The sequence below is a fragment of the Mobula birostris genome, chromosome 28, assembly GCF_030028105.1.
Source record: "Mobula birostris isolate sMobBir1 chromosome 28, sMobBir1.hap1, whole genome shotgun sequence".
Classification (NCBI taxonomy): domain Eukaryota; kingdom Metazoa; phylum Chordata; class Chondrichthyes; order Myliobatiformes; family Myliobatidae; genus Mobula; species Mobula birostris.
Genome location: NC_092397.1, coordinates 12,424,761 through 12,452,334, shown reverse-complemented (window position 1 = coordinate 12,452,334; position 27,574 = coordinate 12,424,761). Strand labels below are relative to the sequence as shown.

General features: G+C 50.4%; 2 protein-coding genes and 1 long non-coding RNA gene across 3 annotated transcripts in view; 1 reads left to right on the top strand and 2 right to left on the bottom strand.

Annotated features, from left to right (window-relative positions):
- The window catches only part of LOC140189324 (putative transcription factor p65 homolog), a 75,601-nt gene extending 67,473 nt beyond the window's left edge, over positions 1-8,128 (bottom strand). The window contains exon 1 of the mRNA XM_072246040.1: positions 7,955-8,128. Within this exon, the coding sequence (XP_072102141.1) occupies positions 7,955-7,961 (7 nt within the window). The 5' untranslated portion in view covers positions 7,962-8,128. The remainder of the gene's footprint in view (positions 1-7,954) is intronic.
- Positions 7,663-24,404, top strand: LOC140189328 (uncharacterized). The gene is made up of 4 exons (XR_011883500.1): positions 7,663-7,790; positions 8,594-8,717; positions 19,968-20,129; positions 23,788-24,404. It is a non-coding gene; the product is annotated as an uncharacterized lncRNA (long non-coding RNA).
- LOC140189327 (avidin-like) lies at positions 24,381-27,260 on the bottom strand. The gene is made up of 4 exons (XM_072246042.1): positions 27,192-27,260; positions 26,392-26,587; positions 25,812-25,929; positions 24,381-24,590 (listed from the first exon to the last, which is right to left on the bottom strand). The coding sequence occupies exons 1-4, from the start codon at positions 27,258-27,260 to the stop codon at positions 24,491-24,493; spliced, it is 483 nt and encodes a 160-aa protein (XP_072102143.1). The 3' UTR covers positions 24,381-24,490.
- Between the last annotated feature and the right edge of the window lie 314 nt (positions 27,261-27,574).

The window sequence follows — 27,574 nt, the reverse complement described above, 5'->3', positions numbered from 1 at the left end:
GTTTTGGAGGATCAATCGGGCGGATCGATCAGTGGCTCTTGCAGTGTCAAAAGGGTATGTCCGGTGGGGAGTTATTCGTGAGTCCAACCCTCTCCTGGGTTAATAATTCCACCACAGAAGAACTATCCCCTTTGTTGTGGTCACAGTCGGAGACTTCTAAAGGATTTCGGAGGACAACGGGAAGATCAACGGCATCAGCTCACCTGAAGACTCAAATCTCTCTCTCTCTCCATCACTACTCAACTCAATACCACGAACTGAACTGAACTTTACTCATCATTGTAAGACTATCCCTAGACTTGAAGAAGCTTGGTTTTCATATATATTTCCATACTTACTTATATATAATCATTGCTAACCTGTTTTATATATATGCATTTATATTACTGTATTGCGTAGTTACTAATAAATACCATTAGTTAATAGCAATACTGGACACCAAAGTGTTTTCCATTTCTGCTGGTTCTTTAACCCATCACGGGGTATGTGACACTCAGCACAATGACAATAAAGTTGAATCTAATCCAATATTATGCACACAATATATATTTACTGCAATTCACAGTTTCTATTATTATGGATTGCAATGTACTACTGTCACAAAACAACAAACTTCACGACATATGCCGGTGATATTAAACCTGATTCTGATTGGGAATAGGCCATTCTACCCCAATTCAATCCTAGCCTAATCATGACCAATTAACCTACCAACCGGTCGGTCTTTGGACTGTGGGAGGAAACTGGAGCACCCGGAGGAAACCCACTCGGTCACGGGGAGAGAACGGACAAAGCCCTGGCAGGCAGCGGTGGGAGTTGGCAACAACAATCCTCCCTCAGTCCTTAAGGTCAAGAAAACTAAAGAGCTGGACCTTCAGGGTGGGAGGGTGCGGCATACGTGCTCCTGTTCACAAAGTTGTGGGGAGCTGCAGAACTACCATAAGTCTTCAAAGACGCATCAATCGTGACCACCTACAAGAACGAGGGAGACAAGAGAGACTGCAACAATTACCGTGGCACCTCTCTTCTGTCGGTTGCGGAAAAATGCCTCGCGACGATCATCCTTAGACACTTGGTGCCCAACATCAGTGACAACATCCTTCCAGAAAGCCAGTGTGGTTTTCGAACAGGCCGTAGCACATTGGACGTGATGTTTTCACTGAGAAATGTTTTGAGCAGCAGAGAAGTCTCTATATCACATTTGTTGATCTAACCAAAGCGTTTGACACTGTTGGTAGTGATGGCCTGTGGAAGCTCCTCAGTTGCCCCCCACGCCAAACCAGCATCATCCGTCAGTTCCACGAAGGCATGGAAGGCCGCATCAACACGTGTGGTGAGTTGTCAGACCCATTTCCCATCAGCAACGGCGTAAGACAGGGTTGTGTTCTGGCTCCTACTCTGTTTGGACTACTCTTCGCTGATGCCACATCAGACCTGAAGTTAGGGGTCTTCCTACAAACGAGGGCTGATGGCGAGCTCCTCAGCCTCGCAAGATTGAGAGCAAAAACAAAAGTCAGGGACACTGTGGCGCATGAGCTACAGTTTGCTGATGACTGTGCACTGGTTGCCCACTCTCTTGAAGACTTACAGGAGATCACCAGTCGCTTTGCCAGTGCATCCAAAAGCTTCGGACTGACAATCAGCCTGAAAAAGACAGAAGTTTTGTACCAACTGGCTCCTGGCTCAAGCTATGAAGAACCAACTGTCCTTATTGATGACACTTGTCTCAATACTGTCAATATGTTTTGCTACCTGGGCAGTATAATAACATCCTCAGCTTCCCTGGATGTAGAGATTGAGTCAAGAACCAGAAAAGCCTGCTTTGCCTTTGGTCAGCTGAAAGATCGAGTTTGGTCTCAGAACATCAGGTTGGCCACCAAGTGCAAGGTATACAGGGCCATTGTCATATCAACCTTGTTATACGGGTGTGAGACATGGTGCCCATATCAGAGACACTTACGCCAGCTTGTCCAACTGCAGCAGCGTCACCTACGTTCTCTGATGAAGATCACCTGGCAAGACAAGGTCTCCAATACCGAGGTCCTCTCTCGAGCTGGAATGCCAGCAGTTTCAACCTTGGTGATGTCAGCCCAACTGCGCCGGGCAGGACACGTTGTCAGAATGCCTGACGGAATACTGCCCAAGGACATCTTGTACGGCCAACTGTCCCAGTGGTACCCGAAAACGAGGAGGCCAGCGACTACGGTACAAAGATGTCCTGCACAGGAGCCTCAAGAAAGTTGACATTGCCCCATCAGCATGGGAGGACGCTGCTGAGAACAAGCTCAACGAGGCAACAGAGGAAAGGCACAGAAAGCGCCACAACAGAGCTTCTGCTCCCCCAGGCCTCACCTGCCAAGTATGTGGCAAGCAGTGCCTGTCAAGGATCGGCCTGTACAGCCACTCCAGGAGGCACATATCAAACCCCACTAACTGACTGAAAGGAACCATCATCATCCTACAGGATGGATAGCCAGACAGAGACGTCTACGGTGCGGAGGCTGAGCAGGTAGAGGGCTCCGAGCTGCTAACCCCCCTACCCCGGTCCAGCCACGAAGACGCCGACAGATTTCACACCACCTGCTGCTGATGTTCAACAGGGGTCTGATTCTGATTCCGAACGGGACCCCCCGGCCTCGTCGCCCAGCCGAGAAAGGTAACCAACCCCCTCCACATTCCCGAGACAGTAAGGTCGCCATCGACCTTGGCCAATTTTCCAGTGAGCAGACCGTAGAAAGCGTTCTCTCTGGAGGCGTAAACGCACGAGGTTCTGCAGGTTCTAGAATTCCAGGGAGCAAACACAAACACACACAGCAGGGGAAGCTCAGCCAGCACCTGCGGAGGGGAATAAAACAGTTGGCGTGTTCCGGGCCACGACCCTTCTTTAGGACCGGACAGGAAAGGCGGACGGCGCCAGAGCGAAAAGTCCAGAAGGTGATAGGTGAAGCCAGGTGTGGGGAAGAAGTAAGGAGCTGGGAGGTGATAGCTGGAAAAGGCAAAGGGTTGGAGAAGGAGGAATCTGAGAGGAGAGGGGTTTCTCGGTTGAGCAACTGCCCTGCCCGTGATTGCAAGATGCTACAGAGAGCTGTGGACACAGCTTAGCGCATCACAGGAGATGACCTCCCCTCCATGGACTGTCTACACTTCTCATTACCAGCATCATCAAAGACACCCACTCCAGACATTCCCTCTTCTCCCCTCTCCTGTCCGGCAGAAAAGCCAGAAAGCGCGTCCCACCAGGCCCCCAACCCGCTGCTGTCAGACTTTTAAATGGGCTCGACCTCGTAAGCTACTTCGCGAATGCCTTGTCTGCCCACACTGCCCTCTCTCTGTCGCTGCTGCACTTCATTCTGCATTGTTACTGGCTCACCTTATTCTGCCTCCTCGATGCACGGTGGGATGGTCTGATCTGTGTGACCAGAGACAAGATTTTCACTCTGTCTCTGTACAGGCAATAATCAAAGGTCAAAATAACGGTTAAAGTAACCGGGGGGTTACTTTAAGAGAGGGGGTGGGATCATCCAGTGAGCGCCAGTTCTGTGGGTGGAAAGGTCCTGTTAATGAGAGAGGTCACGGGAGAACGGCCAGGCTGGTTCAGGCTGACAGGGAGGCGATGGCAACGCAGGTAACCACACGTCACAACAGCGGTGCGCGGAAGAGCATCTCTGGGCGCATGGCAGGGGCGCAAGGGGCTGCAAGACACAGCCAGCTCTGCCCACAGGCACAACCCTCCCCCATCAAGGGTACCTGCGAAAGGCGGTGCCTCAAGGATCCGTCATTAAGGACCCCCACCACCCAGGCCATGCCCTCTTCTCATTGCTACCATCAGGGAAGGAGGTACAGGAGCCTGAAGGCACTCACTCAAAGAATCGGGAACAGCTTCTTCCCCTCCGCCATCCGATTTCTGAGCGGTCCGTGAACACACCTTGTTATCTCTTTCCTCTGTGCTGTTTCTAGTACTATCTTTTTTTTTTTTTTTTAAAAAATGTCTTTTCCCTGCACTGCTACTGCAAACAACACATTCCACATCACCAGGGCCGGACTTTAGGCAGCCCAGGAGCCCGAGCTGCAGAGGGGCCCAAAATAGGTAACTATCATCATGGTGGACAAAAAAAAAAAACGAGAGTGGAGCACAGAAAAGAAAAAAGAAACAAAAAAAAAAAGAGGACCGTGAGAAAGAAGCATTAAAAAAGACATTGAAATTGACAGAATTTCTTAAACCTGTTCTCGATGATGCAGCAGTATCATCGCTCTTGTCACAGTCTGAGACCGGTGGACAAATGGAGACTTGTTCAACAGCTAGCGTTAGCACCAGCGTTAACACAGGACCACTGTCCTTGCCACAGTCAGCAGCTAACGTTGAAGAGGCAGAGAGCATGACTTTGGGATTCCCGACCACAGAGGCCTCCGAACAACGTTAACGTTACTGTTACTGAGGATCCTTACAGCACTGATCCCGCTCCCTGGGGAAAGGAAACGTTGGATGATTCAGTCCGAGCGTACTGGGCTAAGAAAGGGCCGGAGTCCTGCCAGAATCAGGATGTGGATATCAAAGTTTTGGAACGAGTATACAAACAGCAGGGACGTTTTTCTCTCCAAATTTCACTTCAAACGCAAGCTGGTAAATGGTGAGTACATATCAATGGCTCTTATATTCCCCATCCACCGGCTGTGTGTTTTGCTTTGCTTGCCGCATCTTCAGCGATGGTAACTGTCAGTCCATCTTCGAAACTGGCTTTAGCGACTGGAAACATGCCGCTGAGCGCATAGGAGAGCATGAAAATAGCGAACACCACAGGAAAACGATACTGACCTACTTTACACCAGCGTCTGACGGCGGAAGAATAGATACAGAATTGCAAAAACAGTTCGAGTCAGAGTGTGTCTACTGGACCGACGTATTGAGAAGAGTGTTCACAACACACTGGAGGAACTCAGCAGGTTGGGCAGCACCCGTGGAAACGATCAGTCAACGTTTCCACGGATGCTGCCCGACCTGCTGAGCTCCTCCAGCGTGTTGTGAGTGTTGCTTTGACCCCAGCATCTGCAGATTATTTTGTAGCTGAGAAGAGTGTTCGTGGTTGTGAAGTTTTTGGTCGAGAGGGGACTGGCTACCTGAGGCTCCAGTGACATATTTGGCAGGTCTGATAACGGCAACTACATAGGCTCAGTCATCTTACTCTGACGTCACTTGAAAGTGATCTTGTTCAGAAACTGGATTTTAGTGATCTGATCAAAGGCTTTGCTGCGAAGAAATCCAGAAGAAACTAGGCTTTAATTTTGAAAAACAAGCATCTGACTTTGTAAATATCTAGGCTTGTGTGTCAGTGCTATTCCTGTTTTTGTGGCAATAGGCTAATAGTTGACTGCTTACAAACTTAGTAAGTAATAAGTGGTCGTTACTCTGCAAACCACACAGTACAACAATAGGTTAGTACATGCTAGATCTCATTTTTCAAAAAGATTGTTGGAGTATTGTCAAGTTTCCTAGTTTGCCATAGTGCCATCTCTCTTGGCCTTTTTGTCTCTCATTTCCATTTTACTTTCTCAGAACACACGGTTGAGAAAAATACCTAGATAAAAATGCTTTGGCATTGTTTGAAAAATAAGGCCTACGGTGTGTGCAGCAATAGCTAAATAAAGATTTAAGACTGGGTACATCGTACTTCATCTCCCTCATAACTTTACTAAGCCAACTAAGCCTAGGTCAATTTTTGAATGCTTTAGATGCTGTCCTTCAAACTAAGAATCTGCATTACTTTCTGTCCTCCCTCTTAAGGCCCGTAAGCTTATAGCCTACGTATTGTACTAAACCAATGTCTTGGTCCACAGCTTTTAATATTTAGACCAGTACGACGTTTGCTCTTGTTCTTGCCCTTTTTTTGCTTGGTACAGCAGCATTTTACGGTGTCGGCAGGGGCCCATCAGGGCCTCCAGCCCGGGGGCCCTGGCCCCGCACATCACCCAACTCGGTGATAATAAAGATCCGGATCCGAAATCAGAATCAGGTTTATCATCACTGGCAGGTGCCGTGAAATTTATTAATTTAGCAGCAGCAGTTCAATGCAATACATAATCTAGAAGAAACATAAATAATAAATAAAATTTAAAAAATAATAAAAAATAAATCAATTACAGTGTACATATATTGAATAGATTTTTTAAAAAGTGCAAAAAACAGAAACACTGTGTATTAAAACTGTGAGGTAGTGTCCAAAGCTGCGATGTCCATTTAGGAATCGGATGGCAGAGGGAAGAAGCTGCTCCTGAATCACTGAGTGTGTGCCTTCAGGCTTCTGTATCTCCTACCTGATGGTAACAGTGAGAAAAGGGCATGTCCTGGGTGCTGGAGGTCCTTAATAATGGATGCTGCCTTTCTGAGACACTGCTCCCTGAAGATGTCCTGGGTACTTTGTAGGCTGGCACCCAAGATGGAGCCGACTAAATTTACAACCTTCTGCAGCTTCTTTCGGTCCTGTGCAGTAGCCCCCTACCCCCATACCAGACAGTGATGCAGCCTGTCAGAATGCTCTCCACAGTACATCTATAGAAGTTTTTGAGTGTATTTGTTGACTTTTAGCTCAGGTCTGGTGGTGATATCTTCAGCCAATCTCCAGCAACAAGATACGCTGAGACGCAACTGGGCCTCAGTCTGACACCTCAGCCCCGAAGACGGTCACCAATGGTGCGGCACCGCCGTGGCATCACACTTCTAAGTCTCCCCGTGTCCCCCCCCCACCCCCACAAAGCAACTGCAAAGTTAACCCCGGCCCCACACACAGTGGCCACTTGCCCGTTAACGCAGATGTCGAATCAGCCAATCGCGCGGCGGCGACTCAGTGCACAGGAGCACGCTGGCACTGTCAAGAGGCTCGGTTGCTGTTCAGGCGGAACGTCGGAATGGGGTGAGGAGGGGGAGGTTAGAAATGTGACCCAAGTGACTTTGATTGTCGGTGCCAGACGGGGAGGTTTGAGAATCTCGGAAACCGCTGATCTTCTGGGATTTTCAACGCACGAGATTCTCCGGGAGTTTACAGATAATGGTGCAAAAAAAAAACAGAAAATCATCCCAGTGAGCGGCAGTTCTGTGGGCTAAAACGCCTTGTTAATGAGAGAGAGGTCAGAGGTGAACGGTCAGACTGGTTCAGGCTGACAGGAAGGTGACAGTAACTCAGATAACCACCCGTTACAACAGTGGCGTGCAGAAGAGCATCTCTGAATTCACAACATGTCGAACTTTAAGGTGGGTGGGCTACAGCAGCAGAAGACGATGAACATGCACTCGGTGGCCAATTTATTAGGCACAGGAAGCCGAAAAAGCGACCGCCGAGTCTATTCGGAGGAGGGCTGCCGAAACATCGCGGGTCGGACGCCTGGTGCCGAGGCAGGGGACACGCATCCCAAATTTACCGCCGTCCTGCCGTGGCTCAACTCCCCCTCCCGCAAACTCTGCTTGCGATCAGACTGCCCGATAGAAAGGCCGCCTCCCTCCACCCAGCCGACATCCCTCCCTCCCTCCCTCTCCGGATTCCGCTCCCCCACTCCCCCGAAAAAATAGACGCCTGTCCTTTCCTTTGGAGGGAAAGGCGAAAGTACAGAAACACGCACGCACACACAGACACGCACACACGCGCGCATTAACCCGTTCCTGTCGCGAGGTCCGCCAAGCATGAACAGCTTCCAAAAGGGAAGTCATCATAAAATAAGGCCTCCTTCCAAATCGGGCACACCAAACAATCGCCAGCCTTTTCTCTCTTGGATCGGGCAGCGTGTTGGGGAGGCCGGGCGAGGTAGCTCCGTCCTTATTTGGGGTACAATAGGGGGCAGGCAGTAACGTTTTGATCTCTTCCCCCCCTCACTCTCTCTCTTACACACACACACACACAGGCCAGAGCAATGAAGCCTGCTTTTAATTTCCAACGTTTTTCAAGAAAGAAATATTGCGAGAACTGACCTTCCATTGGGCTGCACGGCCGGCCTCCCGCTGTCCGGAGGGGTGGGTGAGGGAAGGGGAGACGGGCGAGGAGTCGCTTTCAGACAGGGGGGGTGAGGAAGGGGAGCGGGGAGCTCCCCGTCAACCCAACTTTATTTACTGACAGACGCGGAAATACCCAGGCCGGTGACGTCACCGCCGGGATGGAATTCTGGTCTCAGAAGGCAACAAAGTAGCGGCTCCCGCGCCTGCGCACTCGGCCGGCCGCCCATTCATAGCCTGAGACGCGAGATAGAAACGTAAAAAAACACTGAAAACCTACAGCGCATTACAAACCCTCCGGCCCACAAAGCTGTGCCGAACGTGTCCTTCCCTTAGAAATTACCTCGGGTTATCTCTATATTTCTAAGCTCCATGTATCCATCCAGGAGTCTCTTAAAAAACCCTATTGTATCCGCCTCCACCACCCGTCGCCGGCAGCCCATTCCACGCACTCACCACTCTCTGCGTAAAGAATTTACCCCCGTACCTACTTCCAAGCACCTCAAAACTATGCCCTCTCGTGATAGCCATTCCAGCCCCGAGAAAAAAGCCTCTGGCTATCCACACGATCAATGCCTCTCATCATCTTATACACCTCTCATCCTCCGTCTCTCCAAGGAGAAAAGGCCAAGTTCCCTCAACCCATTCTCGTAGATCTTCACCTAAATCTTCCCTGGGGCGCAAGAGTCGCTGCAGATGCTGGAAATCCGAAGCAACAGGAGGTCAGGCTGCATCGACGAAGGTGAGTAAGCAGTCCATGTTTCGGGACTTCACAGTGGCCAAACATTTTAATTCTCATTCTCCGCTGTTCAGGAGCAGCGCCTTGTATTCCGTCTGGGCTCCTTCCAACCTGGCGGCGTGAACGCCGGTTTTTCCAACTTCCGGTACTTTTCCCGCCCCCTTCCCTCTTCTTCAATTCCCCACTCTGGCCTCACCTGCCTGTCACCTCCTCCTGGTAGCCCCTCCTCTCTTGTCCTATCAGATCCTTTTTTTCTCCAGCTACCTATCACTTCCCAGCTTCTTACTTCAACCCCCCCTCCGCCCCCACCGACTCAGCTTCACGTATAACCTATCAGCTTATACCTCTCCCGCACACCATCACCTTACATAAGAAATAGGAGCAGGAGTCGGCCATCTGGCCCATTGAGCCTGCTCCGCCACTCAATAAGGTCATGGCTGATCTGCTCATCTCCACCTACCTGCCTTTCCCCCATAACCTTTAATTCCCCTACTACGCAAAAAAAAAATCTATCCAACCTTGTCTTAAATGTATTTACTGAGGTGGCCTCCACTGCTTCATTGGGCAGAGAATTCCACAGATTCACCACTCTCTGGGAAAATCAGTTCCTCCTCATCTCTTTCCTAAATCTACTCCCTTGAATCTTGAGGCTATGTCCCCTAGTTCTAGTCTCACCTGCCAGTGGAAACGACTTTCCTGCCTCTATCTTATCTATCCTTTCATAATTTTATTTGTTTCTATAAGATCTCCTCTCATCCTTCTGAATTCCAGCGAGTACAGTCCCAGATGACTCAATCTCTCCTCATAGTCTAACCCCCTCATCTCTGGAATCAACCTGGTGAACCTCCTCTGCACCGCCTCCAAAGCCAGTATATCCGTCCTCAAGTGAGGAGACCAGAACTGCACGCAGTACTCCAGGTGCGACCTCACCAGAACCCTGTACAGTTGCAGCATAACCTCCCTGCTCTTAAATTCAATCCCTCCAGCAATGAAGGCCAACATTTCACTTGCCTTCTTGGTAACCCACTGCACCTGCAAACCAACCTTTCTGGTGCCTTTCCCCCGATGAAAGGTCTCAGCCTGAAACATCAACTCCTTATCCATTTCCAAAGATGCTGGCTGACCTGCTGAGTTCCTCCAGCATTTTGTGGGGGTTGCATTCATAACCTTGGTGGGCAACTTCACTTTAGGGAGTGGCTCTATGCCAGCGGTTACTGGAAAGAAATCAGCGTGACCTCTGCTAACCGTTTACTCTGGTCGAATTTTATTCTTCCTATCCACCAATGGACCTCAGGATTCCAAACTCTTACCCCCCCCCCACCCGACACACGCCACACACACACACACACACACACAAGCTATGTAAGACTCTGGTCAGACCCCACTTGGAGTACTGTGTTCAGTTCTGGTCACCTCACTACAGGAAGGCTGTGGAAACCATAGAAAGGGTGCAGAGGAGATTTACAAGGCTGTTGCCTGGATTAGAGAGTGTGCCTTATGAGAATAGGTTGAGTGAACTCGGCCTTTTCTCCTTGGAGAGACGAAGGACGAGAGGTGACCCGACAGAGATGTATAAGATGATGAGAGGCATTGTTCGTGTGGATAGTCAGAGGTTTTTCCCCAGGGCTGAAATGGCCAGCACGAGGGGGCACAGTTTGAAGGTGCTTGGAAGTAGGTACAAGGGGGATGTCAGGGGTAAGTTTTTCACACAGAGGGTGGTGGGTGCGTGGAATGCACTACCAGTGATGGTGGTAGAGGCGGAAACAATAAGGTCTTTAAAGAGGCTCTTAGATAGGTACACGGAGCTCAGAAAATTAGAGGGTGGCAGGGAAGTTCTAGGCAGTTTCTAGAGTAGGTTACGTGGTCGGCACAACATTGTGGGCTGAAGGGCCTGTAATGTGCCGTAGATTTCTATGTTCCATGCTCTATGTACTACATGCTGGGGGCAATTTAAAGTAACCACATGGAGTTCTGAAGGTATCCCAGCAAAGGCACGTGATACGTGACAGAGACAGTAAGAATTGGAGGAGATGGCAGTTGAATGCGTGGCTGAGGAGTTGGTGCAGGGAGCAGGGTTTTAGATTTTTGGATCATTAGGATCTCTTCTGGGGAAGGTGGGACCTGTACAAATTGGATGGGTTGCACCTGAACTCGAGGGGGAGCAATATCCTTGCAGGTAGGTTTGCTAGCATGGTTCGGGAGGGTTTAAGCTAATTTGCGAGGGAGATGGGACCCAGAGCGATAGAGCAGTGAAAGAATTGCATTGAGAAAAGCCAGATCTAACATATAGAGAGGCTTTGACAAAAGAGAAGCAGAATAAAGGATGTAAAGACAGTAAGGTAGAAGGGCTAAAGTGTGTGTACCTCAATGCAAGAAGCATCAGGAACAAAGGTGATGAACTGAGAGTTTGGATACATACATGGAATTATGATGTAGTGGCCATTACAGAGACTTGGCTGGCACCAGGGCAGGAAAAGATTCTCAATATTCCTGGATTTCAGTGCTTTAAAAGGGACAGAGAGGGCGGAAAAAGGGGAAGAGGCGTGGCATTACTGCTCAGGGATTCTATTACAGCTACAGAAAGGGTGGGTAATGTTGCAGGATCCACTTTTGAGTCAGTATGGGTGGAAGTCAGGAACAGGGAGGGAGCAGTTACTCTATTGGGTGTATTCTATAGGCCCCCTGGTAGCAGCAGATATATCGAGGAGCAGATTGGGAGATAGATTTTGGAAAGGTGCCAAAATAACAGGGTTGTTATCATGGGTGACTTTAACTTCCCTAATATTGATTGGCACCTGATTAGTTCCAAGGGTTTAGATGGAGTAAGTTTGTTATGTGTGTCCAGGATGGATTCCTGTCACAATACGTTGACAGGCCGACGAGGGGGAAGGCCATACTAGATCTAGTATGAGGTAACGATCCAGGTCAGGTCACAGATCTCTCAGAGGGTGAGCATCTGGGGGACAGTGACCACCGCTCCCTGGCCTTTAGCATTATCATGGAAAAGGATAGAATCAGAGAGGACAGGAACATTTTTAATTGGGGAAGGGCAAATTATGAGGCTGGAACTTGCGGGTGTGAATTGGGATGATGTTTTGCAGGGAAATGTACTATGGATGTTTAGGGATCTCTTGCAGGATGTTAGGGATAAAGTTGTCCCGGTGAGGAAGATAAAGAATGGTAGGGTGAAGGAACCATGGGTGACAAGTGAGCTGGCAAATCTAGTCAGGTGGAAGAAGGCAGAATACATGAGGTTTAGGAAGCAAGGATCAGATGGGTCTATTGAGGAATATAGGGAAGCAAGAAGGGAGCTTAAGAAGGGGCTGAGAAGAGCAAGATGGGGGCATGAGAAGTCCTTGGCGAGTAGGGTAAAGGAAAACCGCAAGGCATTCTTCAATTATGTGATGAAAAAAAGGATGACAGGAGTGAAGGTAAGACCCATTAGAGATAAAGGTGGGAAGATGTGCCTGGAGGCTGTGGAAGTGAGCGAGGTCCTCAATGAATACTTCTATTCGGTATTCACCAATGAGAGGGAACTTGATGATGGTGAGGACAATATGAGTGAGGTTGATGTTCTGGAGCATGTTGATATTAAGGGTGAGGAGGTGTTGGAGTTGTTAAAATACATTAGGACGGATAAGTCCCCAGGGCCTGACGGAATATTCCCCAGGCTGCTCCACGAGGCGAGGGAAGAGATTGCTGAGCCTCTGGCTAGGATCCTTATGTCCTCGTTGTCCACGGGAATGGTACCGGAGGATTGGAGGGAGGCGAATGTTGTTCCCTTGTTCAAAAAAGGTAGTAAGGATAGTCCGGGTAATTATAGACCAGTGAGCCTTACGTCTGTGGTGGGAAAGCTGTTGGAAGAGATCCTTAGAGATAGGATCTATGGGCATTTAGAGAATCATGGTCCAATCAGGGACAGTCAGCATGGCTTTGTGAAGGGCAGATCGTGTCTAACAAGCCTGATAGAGTTCTTTGAGGAGGTGACCAGGCATATAGATGAGGGTAGTGCAGTGGATGTGATCTACATGGATTTTAGTAAGGCATTTGACAAGGTTCCACACGGTAGGCTTATTCAGAAAGTTAGAAGGCATGGGATCCAGGGGAGTTTGGCCAGGTGGATTCAGAATTGGCTTGCCTGCAGAAGGCAGAGGGTGGTGGTGGAGGGAGTACATTCAGATTGAAGGATTGTGACTAGTGGTGTCCCACAAAGATCTGTTCTTTGACCTCTACTCTTCGTGATTTTTATTAATGACCTGGATGTGGGGGTAGAAGTGTGGGTTGGCAAGAGTGCAGACGACACAAAGGTTGGTGGTGTTGTAGATAGTGTAGAGCAGCGGTCCCGAACCATCAGGCTGCGAGGAAACGATATGATTTGGCGATATGAGTCAGCTGCACCTTTCCTCATTCCCTGTCAAGCCCACTGTTGAACTTAAACACACGCGAGGTCATTAACAGAGCGTCATCCATGTCAGGGTGGGAAGAAGATCACCTCCTCGAGCTTGCAAATGACGGCGGGCTGAAAAGTATGTTTGACATAACATCTCTGCCGGCATTCTGGGTCAAAGTCAGGGCTGAATATCCTGAGATAGCCACGAAAGCACTGAAAACGTTGCTTCCATTTCCAACATATCTCTGCAATGAATGCAACGAAAACTAAACTGCGGAATAGACTGGACATAAGGAACCCCCTTCGAGTATCGCTGTCTCCCATCACCTTTCGATAGGATCGTCTTGTTGCAGGAAAACAAGCCCAGGGCTCCCTCTGATTCAGCGATATTAGTGTGTTGCAGTGATTTTATATGTTCATCTGGGGAAAATATGTGCTGTGTGTTTAATATCCAAACGTTACTTAAAATGTTATGATGCTATTGACTGATAGGTGACCTATATAACCATATAACAATTACAGCACGGAAACAGGCCATCTCGGCCCTTCTGGTCCGTGCCGAACGCTACTCTCACCGAGTCCCACAGACCTGCACTCAGCCCACAACCCTCCATTCCCTTCCTGTCCATATACCTATTCAATTTTTCTTTAAATGATAATACCGAACCTGCCTCTACCACTTCTACTGGAAGTTCGTTCAACACTTACTTCAAACTCCCCTGACCTCCCCTGATTATTGACTTATCGCTATATTAATGCAGGAAAATATGCGCTGTTTGTTTAATATTAAATTCGTTAGATAAACCCTTTTAGAAAGGAAATTGAGTGTATTAGCCACTTAACAACTACATTCTGGTCGCGATTAACACCCCACCCTCCATCCCCTCCCCTCCCCTCCCCTCCGAACAGAATCGCCAAACTAATTTGTAGAAAAAAAATATCGGCAGGTAACAAGTCACGCATGCGCACTGGTTCCCGCGCAAGGCTTCATGGTCGTTGTAGTCTTTCAAGGGTAGACACAAAGGATTTGACTGCTACTCTTGTCCGTTGGCAACCCTACCTACCCCGGTCGGCCGGTCCGCAAGAATATTGTCAATATTAAACCGGTCTGCAGTGCAAAAGAGGTTGGGGACCCCTAGTGTAGAGGATTGTCGAAGATTGCAGAGAGACATTGATAGGATGCAGAAGTGGGCTGAGAAGTGGCAGATGGAGTTCAACAAAGTGAAGTGTGAGGTGGTACACTTTGGAAGGAAAAACTCCAAGGCAGAGTACAAAGTAAGTGGCAGGATACTTGGTAGTGTGGAGGAGCAGAGGGATCTGGGAGTGCATGTCCACATATCACTGAACGTTGCCTCACAGGTAGATAGGGTAGTTAAGAAAGCTTATGGGGTGTTAGCTTTCATAAGTGAACGGATAGAGTTTAAGAGTCGTGATGTAATGTTGCAGCTCTATAAAACTCTGGTTAGGCCACACTTTGAGTACTGTGTCCAGAGTACTGGTCGCCTCACTATAGGAGGGATGTGGAAGCATTGGAAAGGGTACAGAGGAGATTTACCAGGATGCTGCCTGGTTTAGAGAGTATGGATTATGATCAGAGATTAAGGCAGCTGGGGCTTTACTCTTTGGAGAGAAGGAGGATGAGAGGAGACATGATAGAGGTGTACAAGATATTAAGAAAAACAGATAGAGAGTGGATAGCCAGCGCCTCTTCCCCAGGGCACCACTGCTCAATACAAGGGGACATGGCTTTACGGTAAGGAGTGGGAAGTTCAAAGGGGATATTAGAGGAAGGTTTTTTACTCAGAGAGTGGTTGGTGCGTGGAATGCACTGCCTGAGTCAGTGGTGGAGGCAGATACACTAGTGAAGTTTAAGAGACTACTGGACAGGTATGTGGAGGAATTTACGGTGGGAGGTTTTATGGGAGGCAGGGTTTGAGGGTAGGCACAACATTGTGCTGTACTATTCTATGTTCTATGTTCTCTAAGGTACCTTCTTGTAGCTCCCACCGGGTAGAAGGTAGAGAAACCTAAAGTTCCACACGACCAGTCCCCTTCAATCATTCGATTCTTGAACCAAACTGCATTACCCTAATAATTAGTTCGTCCGTTCTGGGAGATGATGGTCTTTCCATGACCATGGTTGTTCTTGGCAAATTCTTCTACAGACATGGTTTGGCATTGCCTTCTTCTGTGCAGTATCTTCACAAGACGAGTGACCCCACCCCCCGCCCCGCCCCCAGCCATTATCGGTACTCTTCAGAGATCGTCTGCCTGGTGTCAGTGGTCGCGTAACCAGGACTTGTGATGTACACCAGCTGTTCATATGAGTGGTGGGAAGGGGTGTGGTAAAAGCGAAGGGATTAAGCTCCGTATTCTTGCTTATTTCGTGGCAGTTGCAGCTTGGGACAGGTGGAGGTCATATCATTTGCTGAGGTAACGCTCAATTAGGCTTAGTTTACGCTAGGGTATGCTTAAGATTCACCTCTTCAAGATCGTATGTTTGCGAATTGCTAATAAAGGATTGAATAGAAGGTTTGACTCTTGGAGCAATCATTAGAGCCACGGGCACATCACGGCATGTAACTGTCCATGCGGTCGCCGGCGACGGCAAATGTTTTGTTTTGATTTTAGTTTAGTTTTGCCTCGACAAAGAGTACCTAATGATTTGAGTAGCCAATCACTTAGGCTTTTATTTTGCACCAGGATGTTGACTGAAAAGTACACAGTGGATGGTAAATGTGTTAGGTACAGCTTGCTTCAAGGAAGTGAAAACCCCCCACGGTGGTGTCCTGTCATTAACCGTCCCCCACCGATTGCACTGGCAGAAATGTTGGTGAGCAGAATGTCGTCTTTGAAAAATTGCCCAACAACCTAAAATATTAATTCCCCCTTCATTCTGTTTTTCGTCCCCTTGCAAACAGCAGCTCTTGAGGTAGACTTTCATCTTTTATGGAGTGAGCATAACCAAGAAGTAAAGATTCTTTGGGTCATTCAGATGCAGAGCAAATTCTGTTGTCCCAAGTAGGTTGCACAATGTGTCTTCCACGTTCTCAGACATTTCACCTATTCGTCTTTGAACAGAGTTGTCGCTGAGTGGAATCGCTTTAATTCCTTGATCTGGTGGCTTAAGCAAGACCGTACCCAGAACCTCCCTTACTGCTGGAAGACTCAGTTCTTTTCCAATTGTAATGGGGCTCTCCAGAATCGGCAGCGAGCAACGGAATGCTGTCTGGAGCACACCCACCGTACCCGTCTTGTAGTATGGAAGGGCTGGCGAGCGTGTTTGAAGAGTTACCTGCTTCTGAAAGTTTCACCAAGTGGCTGAAAATAAGCCAAGTTCTTGTTTGCTTTATCAGAGTGGATTCTCTTCAAACGTCCAAGGAGCCTTTTCTAGATAAGGGGCCCAAAACTGCTGACAATTCTCCCAGTGTGGTCTGACAAATGTCTGAGCATCACGTCCTGGCTCTTATATTCTGGTCCTCTTGAAACGAATGCCAATGTTACATTTGTCTTATTTGAAAATTCTTTTTCACACAACAGACACATTAGCAGCTGTTGTTTGCTCGGTGCTGGTATAAATCTATATTTCAAGATACCGCACACTGTACTCTTTCCTTTGACCTGCTTCAGCCAGATTTTTTAAGAATTAATGACGGCATCCTACTGTTTGAGTTCAATCTCAAGCACTACGATCAATACCGGGGGGGGGGTAGGGGGGGGATGACGTTATCACAGCTCAGGCAAGCCCCGACACCTTCTGCCAGAAGGCACATAAAGTAGGGCGGTGGTATCTCGGTTGGGCCGTGGGCTAGAGAAATCCAGTCAAGACCACTTGAATGTCACAATGGGGCGCTGGTACGGACCCAAATGCAAGACACAGACACTGAAGTACAAGGAACAGGATTTGACTAGAGTAAGGACGTGACAGGATTCAGACCAGGAGCAGGGACAAGAACGCAGACTTGTGCTAGGGAAAGCGGGACCAGGACTAGAAACCATGGACTAGGAGACAGAGCTTCGACTCCGAGCCCGAGACTGGACAAGGACCCAGAACCTGGGTCTTGCCTCGGGCTCGGACCCCAGAACCAGGCAAGGACATGACATGGCTTCAGGCTGGGGTTTTGGGTCTTGAGCTTGGCTTGAGGCTGGGGGCTTGGGTCTTGAGCTCGTCTTGAGGCTGGGGTCTTGGGTCTTGAGCTTGGCTTGCGGCTGAGGTCTTGGGTCTTGAGCTCGTCTTGAGGCTGAGGTCTTGGGTCTTGAGCTTGGCTTGAGGCTGGGGTCTTGGGTCTTGAGCTCGTCTTGAGGCTGGGGTCTTGGGTCTTGAGCTTGGCTTGAGGCTGGGGTCTTGGGTCCTGAGCTCGTCTTGAGGCTGGGGTCTTGGGTCTTGAGCTCGTCTTGAGGCTGAGGTCTTGGGTCTTGAGCTTGGCTTGAGGCTGGGGTCTTGGGACTTGAGCTTGGCTTGAGGCTGGGGCCGTGGGTCTTGAGCTTGGCCTGAGGCTGGGGTCTTGGGTCTTGAGCTTGGCCTGAGGCTGCGGTCTTGGGTCTTGAACTTGGCTTGAGGCTGGGGTCTTGGGTCTTGAGCTTGGCCTGAGGCTGGGGTCTTGGGTCTTGAGCTTGGCTTGAGGCTGGAGGCTTGGGTCTTGAGCTTGGTTGCGGGATCTTCGAGGCTTGGGTGTCTTGGAGCTTGGCTGCGGGATCTTCGAGGCTTGGGTGTCTTTGAGCTCAGAGACAGACTGGGAACCGAACCTCAACATAGAGCCGGCACTTATCCTTGGACAAGCCGGGACTCACCTTAAACACGACACTAACATGAGACAGGACAGAACATAGACATACAGCCGGGACTTATCCTAAGACAAGCCGGGACTCAACTTCATCTTCACACCGAGGTGGGACAGGTCCCTCCGTCAGGTAACGGCAGAACGGCCGGATTTACCCAACAGAGGCGAGGACAAGACAAGACAGATTCCCCCGCAGGGCAACGGCCAAACGGCCTGACTTAACCCACGGAGGTGAGGACGAGAAGAGTCAAACACCAAAGAACGACAGGCAGTTCCATTTCTGCTCAGGGGAAGCTTCGAATCTCGGTTCGGCTAGCGACCTCAGCTGGCTACAGAAACAACCGGATCCGTACATAGCTCGGAGTGGCTGGCAGCCACTCAGCTGGCCCAGGAAACAGCCGAATCCATACCGCAAAGACGGCTCCGACTACCGACAGCAAGGCTCTATGAAGCGATGGTTCTCCAACACGGCTTAAAGATGACAAGTGGCCGCTCTAGCCTTCCACCAGCAGGTTGCTCCCGGGGGAACTGACAAGACAAACCAGCCGCCCACACTCAACCCCAAGGCTACTTATATTCCAAGCCCCAAGATGGGAATCAAGTGCCTATGATTAACTCACCCAAACGAGGGACAGCTGGAAGATCCGGAGTCCTGAGTCCACGGACCGGACCGTGAACCGGAATGCAGACTTCACGGACCAGACCATGACATTGAAAGGGCAGGTTCGGAACTTTTCATCGCCGAACGCTGCACCATGATACGCAGAAAACTGCGTCAGTGCGTGGTTAGGGTGTGGGAATCGTACTCGCTGAGGCCGTGCTCCAGTTGAGTTGAGTCGAGGGCCTCCGCCAGTCGAGGTTGACCGTGGATATTACGTCCTAGCTGTCTAAATACGCAAGCCCGGGCAATACGATATGGTGAGCAAGCCATTTCCCGTGTAGCAAGCTCCCCCCCGTCCCCCCACGCATCAGATGAACCCAAAGGAATGGCAGAGACTGATACAGTTTTGGTACCAGCAGCGTTTCAGGAGTTGCCAGTCTGTGTTGAACTCTAATGTCGGTCTGCCTCAGGGACTCCAGCCCCGGATTTATTCCTCGGGGTTCACTCCCGAAGCCTTCCCCAGGAGCGGGCACAGCCGCAAGGCAGCGGAGATTTGAGATGAGATTTTCCCTTCTCCGAGATGACCGGTCAACCACGGCTGATGAGGTCCCTCTGCAAGAACGAATGGCAATAACGTGCGAGCCGAGCCCGGAAATAACGTGATTACTTCAGCCCTGATATAGACCATAAGACCAAAAGACATAGGGGCAGAATTAAGCCCTTCAGCCCATCGAATCTGCTTTTTCGTTCCATATCCCTAACCCTATTCCCTTGCTTTCCCCCTATAGCCTTTGACGCCCTAAGTAATCAAGAACCTTCCAATTTGAATATACTTTACTCAATGACTTAGCCTCCACAGCCGTCTGCGGCAATAGATTCCACCGGTTCACTACCCCCGGCTAAAGAAATTCCTTCTCATCTCTGTTCTATTCCGAGGCCCTGGCCCTTGCTCTTTGACTCCCCCCGCTGTAGAAAACACCCTCTCATGTCCACTCTATCAGGGTCTTTCAATATTTAATGAGATTCAATGAGGTCACCCTCATTCTTCTCAGCTCCAGCGAGTGCATTTCCCGAGTCGTCAAGCGCTCCTCGTTCCGTGCATGAACCTTTTCCTTTTCTTTCCCAGGATAATGCTCGCGAACCTCCTCCGCACCCTCTCCAGCACATCTTTCCTTAGATAGGCGGCCCAAAACTGCTCGCAAAACTCCAAGTGCGGTCTGACCAATGCCCTATAAAGCCTCAGCATCACATCCTTGCTCTTTGAGTCCAGTCCTGTAAAAATGAATGTTAACATCGCGCATCAAAGTTGCTGGTGAACATCGTCCTGACGAAGGGTCTCGGCCTGAAACGTCGACTGCACCTCTTCCTAGAGATACTGCCTGGCCTGCTGCGTTCACCAGCAACTTTGAAGTGTGTTGCTTGAATTTACAGCATCTGCAGAATTCCTGTTGTTAACCTCGCGTTTGTCTTCCTCACCACAGATTCAACCTCCAAGTTTTATATAGACATCCGTAAGTCTCATGGGACCATGGATTTGCGCCCTGGAAGGTTTCCAGGGCGGAGGCCTGGGCAAGGTTGTATGGAAGACCGGCAGTTGCCCATGCTGCCAGTCTCCCCTCTCCACGCCACCGATGTTGTCTAAGGTAAGGGCACTAGGACCCTGCAGCTCAGCACCGGCCTTGCTGAAGGACACACACGCGGCCTCAGCCAAGGCTCTTCAAATCACTAGATGAACGCCTTAACCACTTGACCACGCGCCAACCTCCAAGTTACCCTCACAAGGACCCCCAAGACCCTTCGCACCACTGATTTCTCCCCACTTAGAAAATAGTCTACGCCTTTCTTCCTTCTACTAAAGTGCATGACCACACGCTTCCCTACACTGTATTTCATCTGCCACTTTATGGCCGGTCTCCGAGTTTATCTGAGTTCTTCCGCAGATTCCCTGCTTCCTCAACACTACCTGCCGGTAATGTGCTTTGAGCAAAGCCCAAAGAGAACGGTGGGGTTGGAGAGAGGCGAGGTGATTCCGCGATCATTGTAATTAATCACGAGGCACCGAGGATCAAATGCTTACAGTAAGCAATTCATTTCTTAAGTTGAGTCTGATCCCTCAGCTGCCTCCTTGCTCCCGAGCGCACTTGCCCCCACACGCCACTCCCTCTATCCTTACCGCCCCCTCAGAAACACCCCCGTCCCCAGCGGGACGACGGTGCCTACTTTGAGAACTCAAGGAACTTTGGGTACCATCCTGATTATGGACGGCTGTGAGAACACGTGGTGCTGCATGATGCGTATTGAAATCCTCGCAGACCCGGTGTACACATCAGCATTTGAATACTGCAACGACAATATTATTTAGAACTGATTGGTTTTCATTGTCTTCTTAAAAGATTAATATCGATAATTTTTGAACATCTTTTCTAAAATGTTAAATGTATTTGAATCTATGTCTATTGTGCTTTTATTAATAGTAAAACAATTAATTCATATAAATAAGCACCAAAACTCGTCTTTTTCCTTAAAAAAAGTCCACAATTTACCTCCTGTATGTTTCAAAGGTTTCAAAGGTACATTTAATGTCAGAGAAATGTATACATCCTGAAATTCTTTTTCTTTTGCGAAAATGGGCGAAAACAGAGGAGTGTCCCAAAGAATAAATGACAGTTAAATGTTAGGACCCCAAAGTACCGCCCCCCCCCCAGCTTCCCTTCCCACGCACAAGCAGCAGGAAGGCAAAAAACACCCCCGCCCACACACGCCAGCAAAAAAGTATCGGCAAAAAAGTACTCAAGCGTGCAGCAAAGCATCAATAAAGACACAGACTTGCACTATCCCAAAGACTACTCGTTCACCCGGTATTCGACATACCACAGGCTCTCTCTCTCCCTAACAAGGGAGAAAGAGATGTCTCCATTTCACGGCAGCAGGGGAGACCCTAATTTGCGTGATCTTCTGCCGCTGTGGCCCATCCACTTCAGGGTTTGATGTGTTGTGCGTTCAGAGATGCTCTTCTGCACGCTGTTGTTGAAACGTGTAGTTATTTGAGTTACTGTCACCTTCCTGTCAGCTTGAACAGTCTAGTCATTCTCCTCTGATCTCTCCCATTAACAAGGCATTTTTGCCCACAGAGCTGACGCTCACTGGATGTTTTTTTTTGTTTTATTGTTTACTGCGCCATTTCTCTGTAAACTCTAGAGACTGTTGTGTGTGAAAATCCAGGAAGATCAGCAGTTTATGAGATACTCAAACCGCCCAATCTGGCACCAACTATCATTCCACAATCAAAGTCGTCTAGACCACATTTCTCCCCCACCAATCTCAGCAACGCACGCAGAATGCTGGAGGAACTCAGCAGGTCAGGCAGCATCTATGGAAAGAAATAAAGGTTTTAGCCTTAGACCCTTCGCCAGGACTGGATGGGAAGTGGGGCGGGGGGGGGGGAGGAACTAGAGCAAAAAAAGGCTAGAGGAGGGAAAAAGGGCAAGACGGAAGGAGATGGGTGTAGCCAGTTGGTGGGGGAGGGGCGATGATGTAAGAAACTGGGAGGTGATAGGTGGAAAAGGTAAAGGGCTGGAGAGGAAAGAATCTGATAGAAAAGATGGCGGAGGCTACGGCCAAAAAAAACCCTGAGAACCCTCCATATATGTAATGCCCCGGTTCATATTTTTACTGTTTTCTGTATGTATCTCAGTTTGACAGTTCTGTAAGAGCAGTCTGTCCTGTTTTCAGCTTGTTTGGGTTACTGTTGAAGATAAGGGACAAGGAGAAATGTGTGCCATCCAATGAGGATGGTCGGATTCAGGGGAGGTTTCTCTGGTGAGGAACAAAAAGGTTGGCCTTGGGGCTGTTGTTCGAGAGCATATGAAGAGTGAAGACGCAGGGGAGAAGAGGTCGTAGGATTCGACCCGAAGCGGGACCGTGATGAAACGAGGCCAGGGGCGAGATCCGTGACTATGGAGAAACTGTCAGCTCCAACATGCGCACGTTCGACTGTATCTATCTCGTTCCGTCTAGCCCTCTTTTCCCTCCCCTCACCTTTTTTTTATTCTAGTACCTCCACCCCTCCCCCCACCTTCCTATCCAATCCCGGTGAAGGGTCTAAGGCTAAAACTTTTATTCCTTTCCAAAGATGCAGCCTGACTCGCTGAGTTCTTCCAGCATTCTGCGTGTGTTGTTGAAGGGGGGGGGGGGATTGGGGGGAGAAATGTGGTCTAGACTGTGGAAAGATAGTTGGTGCCAGATAGGGTGGTTTATTTTCCAAATGCTGAGGAATGTAGAGCCCTGAGGAGGAGAATGATCCCAGGGTATAATTCAGACAGGATACACCTGTCCACACAACCACACACAAGCCCATACCCTTTTGTCTTTTGCACTATTTAGTTATTTGCTAAGTAAGTCTTTGTTTTGTACTCCTGCCACCAGACAAGAATTTTTATGCCGTACAGTATGTCAGTGATGACAAATCTGATTCTGGCTCTGATCTGTCCACACCTGCCTGCACCAGGCCACACCTTATCACGCCTGCCCACATCCTTCCAATGCTGTTCACACCTGTCTACATCTGTCTACACTTTCCGTCCACACCTTTCCACCTCTTCCTACACCTGCACACACAGCCCACACCTACCCATATCTGTCCACTCCTTTCCACATCTTCCCACACCTGCACACATCGCCCTACCACCCCTTTCCAATTCTTAACATACCTGCATACATCGCCGACACCTACCCGTATCTGTAAACACCTTCCCACATCTTTCCACACCTGCCCTCACTGTACGGAGAGACACGTCCGGCCGACACCGAAATCTGATGCTAAAAATGTTTCTTTTAATGAGATTATGATTTATCGGGGTCCCGAAAAATGGTCTCGGCTCGAGGCGTCGACTCTTTATCCCCCCCCACCCCCGCATAAACGCTGCCAGACCTGCTGTGAGGTTCTACGTATTTCTTTTTCCCGCTTATCGGGGACCACCCTCCATCGCGCTGCGTGTCACTGCGGCCCTGCTGGGACGGGGTCCTTGGGAGGTACTGTGGGCTCTGGCAGCAGCGGAAACGTACATCACCACCCCGTTCCCTCCCACACCTAGCGAATTGCACCGCCCCCCCCCCCAACACACACTCGTATCTCTCATTCTAACAAGCTGGGGATGGGCTCTCCCTCAATGAGGCGTGCAGACTGGAATGAGATTGTACGTGGACTCCGCGGCCAAACAATAGAAATCACGGGTGGAGGGGGGGGGGAGGTGTTGAACGAAATTTGGAACGCCCCCAGATGAGCTTTTCCTGTTTTTACAGGTGCATCGCGGCTTGGTACGGTAAACTGTACGGCAAAGAGAGCAAGAAACTGTTCGGGGTCATGGACACAGTCCAGATCGTCACGGAAATCCGCCTCCCCTCCATTGGACTCCGCACTCTACTCAAATAAAAAAATGCTGGGGGAGACTCGGTAGGTCAGGTCAGCATCACTGGAGGAGAATAAAAGGGTCGATGTTTTTGGCCGAGGTCCCTCGTTAGGTTGCTTCATCAGGGAATGAAGAGTCCCGGCGCGAAATCTGCAGAATCTCTTGTGTTTATGGCCTTCAGGTCCTACTGCCCCGGTGGAGCAGTCAGCATCATCCACTGACCCCAAACATTCCCCCTTCATCCCTCTCTCTCCCCCATCGGACCGAATATGCACGCACCACCGGGATCAGGGACAGCTGCCACCCCGCTGTTATCTGACCCTTCAGCGGAGACCTCTCAAAGACTTACGGACGAACTACCGACCTCCCAATTAGCCTCAGCGTAGCCCTTGCTCTCTATTTGTGACTGTCCGCACCTTCCCACCTCTCCCCACACCTGCCCTCACTGTATGGAGAGACGCGTCCAGTCGGCACCGAAATCTGGTGGTTAAAATGTTTCTTTTAATGAAATTGTGATTTATAATGATTTATCGGCCGATTACAGAAATTGGAAGGCAGCGGAAGCCGTGCCCATCGCATCTGGCGCCCCATCTCCCCTACGAGCCTTCCTTGCTGGGGTCACATTTCCGCTCACTTCCGTCTCCGTCCGTGGATCCACACTGCTCTATACAACGCCGAAACACGTCCATCCCCGTCCTGTTTCCAACGGAGAAAGAGAGAGGTGATCAGAGATACGAGTCAGGTGGAACTGGGAACATTCAGATCCACCTTTCACAGAGTGATCCAGGCCGGACAATTCCCGCTTCACTTCCCCCGGTCACTTTATGTAATTGTCACATCGGAGTCCGGGTAACTTCAGCGTTTCCACCCGGTAATTCCAAAACAGAGAGTTGTGAGCAGGCAGAAGGGGTTAGAGTGAAACTCCCTCTTTGCTGTCGTATCACACACTCCCAGGGTCAGACACGGAGCGAAGCTCCCTCTGCACTGTCCCATCACACACTCCCGGGGTCATACACAGAGTGAAACTCCCTCTTTACCGTCCCATCACACACTTCTGGGGTCAGACACAGAGTGAAGCTCCCTCCACACCGTCCCATCACACACCCCCGGGGTCAGACACAGAGTGAAGCTCCCTCCACACCGTCCCATCACATACTCCCGGGGTCAGACACAGAGTGAAGCTCCGTCTATCACACACACCCACGGCAGGAACAGTTGGGGTTGCGGGCAGAGTCTCGGGCTAACACTTTGGTGAATCACGGTGTGACCCAGGGACCGGGGACAAAGCCTGGAATTCAGGACCCTCAGGGCTCTCTCCCGGAGCGGAGAATTTTCCCGCCGTTTGCACCGGAGCTGAATCCTTGCTGAGTAGCCGGATTTCAAGGTGGAATCCCTCCATTTCGGCAGCGCCTTTCACCAGCCTGGAGTTCGTCGTTACTCTCCCTCCCCACCGCCCCTTCATCAGGAAGGGACTCACTGCTCATTGACTCCCCTCTCACTCCCCTCCCCGCCCCCACCCTCACCACCTCTCCCATTGTCGGTGCTTCCCTGTCACCGACACTCCCTCCGCTCTCACCACCCACTCACGCAGCGCGACCTTCCCTCCTCATCCATCCACCTCTGTACAATGTTTCCTCTTTATCCGCCCCTCCCATAGGGCGACGCTATCCGCCCCTCACTCAGCCCTACACCCCCGCCCACTGTCCGACCCTCACTCAATACCCCTTCCGTAGCGTGGCGCTTCCTCTTCACAGCCCCTCCCATGGCGCGGCCCTTCCTCGCACAGTGCAGCTCCCCTTTAGTGCTCAGATCTCAGGGGTGGGATTTGACCACATGACCCCGTGGATTGTGGCTCTGTGAAGAGACTGGGCACGGTTCCCTGGATCTGCACGTCTACGCAAGAGACTCAGAACTTACCGGGTCGCCCCCCAGTTGTTCTTGACGGAGGAATTTGATCGGAGTAACCACATGGTCATCAAAGCATCGTTTCCAAACATCTGTCCGGTCCACACTGTGACACTCCCCCGGACCAATTCTAAGCACAGAAAGGATTTTAAAATGCTGTTACTACCGTCCCTCAGTACAGGCACAGGCCCTCCCGCAGTGCAGCCGTCCCACATTGTGACACTTCCCCCGGATCATCCCCCTGATAGCGTGACAGTCCCTCAGTACCGCCCCTCCCACAGCGGGGCGCGCCCCGCTCACCTCCTCTCCCACAGTGTGTCGCCCCCACCTGGCGCTCCCTCTTCAGACCCCCATCCCACAGCATGGCATGCCCTCGGTTTTGCCGTCCTTCCCAGAGCGCTGGGCCGTCTTGGTGGCGCTCCTCCCACAGGACTGAGAGAGATTCAGTACTGCCCACCCCCCACACTGCAGCGCTCCTTCGCTGTCTCCCACCCGCGGGGGTGCGTCACCTCAGATGGAGACGAGGAGACAGAGGGAGGGAGCCGCAGAGCCCCAGGAGCTCGGGCAGGGAACGGGCGGAATAGCATCGTACCTGAGGTCCACTTTACCACAAACCCAAAGGTCGGCTGCTCGATATCGACCTGGAATCCGATTAGTTCCCCTTCAACCGGAGTCTCAGCGCTGGACACTGCGGAACTGTAGAAGCCTCGCAGGGTCCCATCCTCGACCTTCTTGATGTGCGCCGTCGACCCCAGCTCATTAGTCCAGCAGCCGGTCAGAGTCTGGGCCTGAAAGAAAGGTCAACTCATCGAATCTCGCCGGTCAGCCGCATCTCTGTGGCGCCAGCTCCTATATTTCCAGAAAATCCCACAGTTTATCAGGGACATCAGGGACGCAACCTTAAGGTGCAGTCACCACTGCTTTGGAGGAAGCATGGGGTGGGGGGTGCGGGGTGGGGGATGGGGGGGTGATTCTACACAGCATGATCCCAGAGACTGGGTACAGCCGCAATCCTGCCGAAGGAGTTTCGACTGTCTGTCCTTCAGCGCGGAGCCCCGGTCACCGAGGGCTCGCAGTCGCAACCGGACTCGATAGATCCAGGAGTAGGAGGCGGACTTAACAAATCTCTGTGATTTCCGCGTAAGGACCCTGACTGATCTCCCGTCTCTCCAACCCAGGATTGACCGGTCAGTGGCGGGGAACAGGAACCCTGTCTGATTCTCTCTCTCTCTAACCCAGGGGTCGGAGAAGGGGAGCAGGAACCCTGGCTGAATCCCCATCTCTCTCAAACCCAGGGGTCACAGGGCAACGATGGGGAGTTAATTCCCAACACAAATATGAATCAATTGCCCCTAATTTTCCCGCAGTAATCCTATTTCCACGACTTACCACAATGGAACAAGAGGCACCGACGATGCCCAGCGCCAACAGGAGACTCAGGCGGGGAAGGTTGCTCAGCATGATGTCACCTCCGATCTGAGACGGAGAGCGCAGGTGCCAGGTAATATACCCTGCCCAGGTGGATTCTGAGAAAAAAAGGGCTGGCAATGTTACAACTCGAATTCTCCGAACTGGAAAAGTGAGTGATCAGCAGATTGCGGTTGGGGTGGACAGACGTGATCGCAAGGATGTGACAGACAAAGTTGAGCGCAGGGTTGGTGTGATGATTGGGCGCTTGCGAAGTCATATATATAACTATATAGAATTGTATATTTCTGGACGGTAGAGTATGGAGGGCTGTGGTCCGGGTGCAGTGCGATGGGTGTGGGCAGTTT